General features: G+C 42.1%; 1 protein-coding gene across 1 annotated transcript in view; it reads right to left on the bottom strand.

Annotated features, from left to right (window-relative positions):
• Window positions 1-5498, bottom strand: part of LOC116673449 (EF-hand calcium-binding domain-containing protein 6) — a gene marked incomplete in the record, with an annotated part of 41057 nt that overhangs the window by 31401 nt on the left and 4158 nt on the right. Inside the window, 3 exon segments of the mRNA XM_032505800.1 lie at window positions 506-633; window positions 3019-3133; window positions 4434-4647. Coding sequence (XP_032361691.1) covers window positions 506-633; window positions 3019-3133; window positions 4434-4647 — 457 coding nt within the window.

The following is a 5498-nucleotide window of genomic DNA, read 5'->3' as shown; positions in this document are numbered from 1 at the left end:
TAGATTACTGGAATAGAGTGAAACCGTTGGCAAGATTGTGTATCGCCTCACCCACATGTGCTTGTGCATTCATGGATAAACAAAACAGGGACCCACTCATAAAAGAACAGCTCCATAGCACTGTTGGTGGTAACGGAAACTGGACTTTTACCAATACAAGTTCCAGGGTGTCATTGGAGCAGCTCATGAATCTGATTACAGTGTGAAGTGCTACACCATGATTTGTGCAAACCTGCACGCCATCCCCTCGGCCCTGTGTCTCAAATTCCACACAGCATCTCACGTCCTTCAGTTCCTGTGACGTGTCTTATGGCATAAAATGTCCATAGATAGTGCCAACATGGCTTTTAATGTAATTAAAATCTTAGACAATATTACTTCAAGGAAAAAGCAGCCATTCACATAAGTCTTTTTGAGACATCCTTTTTTATGAATTAAACCAGCAGCTGAATGCATTGCTAATTAGCAGCTGGTCTGAAAGACTTGCTGTGAACATCTTGCTCACCCCATGGATTATCTTGATGCTGGTCTTCATGGCAGCCAGGCACTGCTCAGCTGAAGTAAGCAAGGGAGCGACCTCATCTTCATCACCATGACCCCCAGAGCACTGCTGCCAGTTGTTGGCTGTGGCCTCTACAGAAACCATGTGGAAAACAGATGTTAATCCACATAACTTGTGGTTGGGTTGGCTTTTTGGGTAGAGCAGATGCACATAGTATACAGGGAGGTGTTTGATGCTGAGGTCCAGGGTTCAAATCTGACCTGTGAAATTTTCTTGCATGTCTTCCTCCTTTCTCACCTAGCTGTCATATAAAATAAAGTCAGAAAAGCCCCAAAAATGATCTTCAAAAAGAAATCACAAGCGTAGGACAGGATTGGATAGGGGGGGCAGGGAGTGGCACCGGCCACCCCAAAAATTGTGATTTCAATTGGATCAGTGTTCTGTCACTTGGCTGCCGGTTCTGCTAATTTTCCCAGCCCTTGTCACATGACCAAAAAAAAATTTCATGACGACTTTCAAAACTTCTGATACCATGAAACCTCTGAAGCACTGAAATTGTTTTTGTTTGTTTGTTAGTCTCTTTTATGTAGACATTAGTGGTCCCCTAATACCATATCTAAAGTCTCTTTTATATAGACCTTAGTGGTCCCTAATACCATATCTGAAGTCTCTTTTATATAGACCTTAGTGGTCCCCTAATACTGTATCTGAAGCCTCTTTTATAGACCTTAGTGGTCCCCTAATACTGTATCTGAATTCTCTTTTATATAGACCTTAGTGGTCCCCTAATACTGTATCTAAAGTCTCTTTTATATAGACCTTAGTGGTCCCTAATACCATATCTGAAGTCTCTTTTATATAGACCTTAGTGGTCCCTAATACTGTATCTGAATTCTCTTTTATATAGATCCTAGTGGTCCCCTAATACTGCATCTGAAGTCTCTTTTATATAGACATTAGTGGTCCCCTAATACCATATCGAAAGTCTCTTTTATATAGGCCTTAGTGGTCCTCTAATACTGTATCTGAAGTCTCTTTTATATAGGCCTTAGTGGTCCCCTAATACTGTATCTGAAGTCTCTTTTATATAGACCTTAGTGATCCCCTAATACCATATCTGAAGTCTCTTTCCCAAAATTCAGCCTTGGTGCAGAATTAGAGCCTTAGTATGTGATGTTTCTGAGTCTGTAGCTTTTGAGGAGGAAAGAGGGGGGGCAAGGTAGAGGCTGGGGGTGTGGCCTTGACCAACTGCCACTTTGGTTGTTTGAAAGCCAGGATGTCTCACTCTCTCATGGGTGGGCCAAATTCTCTGTGCAGGCAAAGCAGAGAAAGGGAAGGTAACCTTGTTCCTTATGAGCTCATAAGGGGCAATATTCCAGATTGGCCCATCTGAGCTTTCATTTTCTCAAAGGCAGAGCAGGATACCCAGGGCTCGGTTTACACCTCTCACCATTTGTAGCCACAGGGGGCCATGGCACCTTTAAATGAAAACAACTGAAATGAATAATGAATTGGATGTTTTCCTTAAAAATACTTGTAAGCAGATTTTCAATGATGTATTCTGAGAGAATGTTGCCCAACTCCCTGACTTTCTGCCACCCCACTTAAAAAATCCTGGAATCGCTGCTGATTGTTCTTTTTGCTGTTCTGATGATCATGCTTGTTCATTGATGCAGTGATGCTGAGTCTATGTTGCCCTGACTAATGTTGTTTCAAGTCTGTTTTATGTTGCACTTGATGCAAAACCAATTGCCCATCTGAGACAAATAAAGTTGAAAGTTGAAGTTGAAATTGAAGTAATCAGGCACATAATTAACTGGTTCGTAAATTCCTAGTCCTTGTGAGGGTATTATACCCAACAAAATGAAATTTTTGTTACATTTTATGAATCACTAGTATTTTTCCACACTCTACAGAACGCCCCTTCATGTCTTAAAGCACACTGGGCATTTAGCTGCCTGACCCAATTCATATTTAATTAGAAGCACACTTGTATTCTAAATTCAGGAAACTTGATTTGTATGCCTTGCAAAAACATGACTAACATGGCTTTGTTTGATGATTCTTGTCTTTCTTTTTTTGTTATTCTTTCTAGTGTGTTTCTTTTCCTTTTTTTTTAAGAGGATACAAATTAGAGTGATGCCCTGCTGCTCTGTTTTCTGCTTCCAAAGCATCTAATTAGCCCAAACAAGCAAAAATGTGTGTGATTCTGAATCTGTGCTTCCCCGCTCTGCTACTTGAGACACTCACTTTATACTCTATTTATAGTCCAGGATGATTTTTCCAATGGCTCATGTGCTAAGAAAGACATAATTTTACAGGAAGCAGGGGGCTTATGTTTGATCACGGTGGGTGGGTAGGAGTTGAGATGCAAGGGAAGATGGAGTGGAGGGGGACGGGAGCCTGGTGGGGAGTAGGAAGGGATTTCAAAAATCTCTATTTAAGCAATGAAAACCCTGCCATGCAGAACGGATGGGATTGCTGACGCCGCTGGCTAGCGTGTTCTTCTGCCTTACCCTCGTACTTCACCAGGAACAACGAGCTCGCAATCCGTCCGTCCCTGAAGCCCAGCTGTTCAGTGAACTTGTGCAAAGTCTTTTCGTCCAAGATGATCCAGCTATCCTCTAGTATCTAGGGGTAAACAAAGAAAAAGCAGGACAAGTTGACAGCCTGCTGCACTGCACTGTGCACCAGTCTGGGTTGCATCAACTTTTACAGGTGGACTAGGAAATTTGAACTGTATCTTTTACTAACCAGCGATGGAAGATTTATCATGCCAGTGAAACACAGTGTGCCAATGAAATTCAATACACATTGTTATATGTATATGTATTGTTATATGTACAATATATAGGGTTGGATATTAAACTCAAAAAACAGTTCTTGGTAGTTTTCTACCAAGAACTGTTCCCCGAGGATCCCAGAGTCCCACTGTTTTCAGTTCCCCAACCCTGAGTCCCACTGCCCTCAGTTCCCCAATCCCCGAGTTCCACAATCCTCAGTTCCTGAGCCCTGCTATAGTCTGTTCCAGCATTTTATTTCTGTTCTCGCTTTTCCCTTCCCCCTCCGCCCACCCTGGGTTGTCTTATGCTCCTTGTGTTTTTGGAAGCCTGGGGATCCTTCCCTTGGGTGGGGTGGGGAGGTGGGGGGGGTGAGGGGTAATGTCATGGTTGCATGTTTCCTGTTTTATTTTGAAGTCTCTGTTTTCTCCCTTGTCTTGTCTAGTTTTACTTCCTGTCTTTAGTTTTCCAGCCCTTGTGATTGTCTTATGTGTTTCACCTGTTTCCCCGGCCTAGTGTCACCTGTTCCTTGTTTTCTCATTTCACTGTGTATTTAGTCTCTGTTCTGTCTTTGTCTCTTGCCGGATTATTGTGTTCTGTTCGGTGTTTCTCGTTTGTCTGGGTTTGTCTGGGTTCTGTGTTTTGCCTGGTCCTGTTTTTGGATTTTCCGTCAGTTCTCGGGACACCTTTTATTTGGCATGGACTTTATTATTTTTTTATTAAATCATTAAAGCTCACACTGCTAGCCGTCTCTGCATTTGGGTTCTACATCCTCTGAAGCCTTATTATATTCTATCTCACAATGTTCATGCAGTGTGAATCTTCCCAGTCGGGAACACGTTTTTGTAATTATTCCAACACCACATGAATCCAGCACAAACACCCTATTTCTCAATGTTAAAGAAATTGAAAATAATTTGTGCATCCGCCCTGTGATTCAGATCCGCTCTAAAATTGTTTTCTGCATTATATGGATAGGATGTCATATGGGCACATATCGGACAAAATAGATGCCGATACGGATACATACCGATATGTCTGTAATAGGCCAAAAAAGTAAATCTACTATGTAACATCCATGTGGAGATTGGCAGGGTTTAGTATTTCTGCTTTTAAGGTGGACATGTAGCTTGTATTTGTTCCCCACTCACCTTCTGGACATCTGCCTCTGACAGCGTCCCATCAGAGCTGTAGGTGATGGCCTGGATGCGGGCAATCAGGCTGCTTTTGCGTTGCTCTAACCTTATTCTCATCTTCTGGAAAACAATGTCAACAATGTTGCAGGAGTCTGCACTGACACCAGGGCTGGAGGGAGACCGCTGTCCCCTGACTGATTGCAGGGGCGACTGAGGCGATGTGCATAGCCTGTAGGGCAAATTGGTTAGAGCTCAGTGGAGAATGGGTCCTGTGAAGGACTGGTAATCTGAAATTTAACAAGAGAAATATTAGAAAGCACTGTTGGCTGATGGTGAAAAACGCTGCAAACTGTGTAATTTGTTTTTAAAATCACGTGCAGCTTCAGCTAGCGCTAATGTTAGCGAAACATCGGAGCCAGCACACCAGGGAGTAAGACAGGATAGTGAGGAATATGAGGAAGAGGAAGAATAAAGCCAGCAAGAGGAGAATGGACATGGATAACTAATCTATGGAACTAACCAACACAGAACAACAAGCCTGCTGTGGGTCTGAATGTGGATTACCAGAAGCAACAGAGTTGGACAGCAATGCTGCAGAAACGCTGGCTCTGATGCTATATTTATTTTTTATGCATTGGGGTTGTGCGTTGATGTGTCTATGTTTTGGTGCAGGCTACTTTCACCATCACTGGGGCTATAAAATGTGTGTGCTATTTCTGTGCGTCGTCTGCAAGTTGCACAAACCCTAGAAAACCAGAGCAATTCATGTTATCCAATTTGAAATAAATGTAACAGTGCATCTTCAAATGTGAAAACTAATTCTGTGTATTTCTGATGATAGACAAGTCTTAAAAAAATCTTAAAATGTGGAAATAATGTGTCTTGATGCCAAACTAATCCTGCTTTTTGTCAGGTGGAAACACACACAAAAGGCACTAAAGATAACCAGCAGAGATGGCAAAAGTACTCACTTCCCCTACTCAAGTAGAAGTTCAGATAATTGTGTTAAAAAATAGTCTGGTAAAAGTAGAAGTAATGATTTAACTTCTTTACTCAAGTAAAAGTAACAAAGTAGAGGCT

Source organism: Etheostoma spectabile, chromosome 23 (assembly GCF_008692095.1).
Source record: "Etheostoma spectabile isolate EspeVRDwgs_2016 chromosome 23, UIUC_Espe_1.0, whole genome shotgun sequence".
Classification (NCBI taxonomy): Eukaryota; Metazoa; Chordata; class Actinopteri; order Perciformes; family Percidae; genus Etheostoma; species Etheostoma spectabile.
The sequence above is the reverse complement of the archived record's forward strand: the minus strand, read 5'-3'. Positions and strand labels throughout refer to the sequence as shown.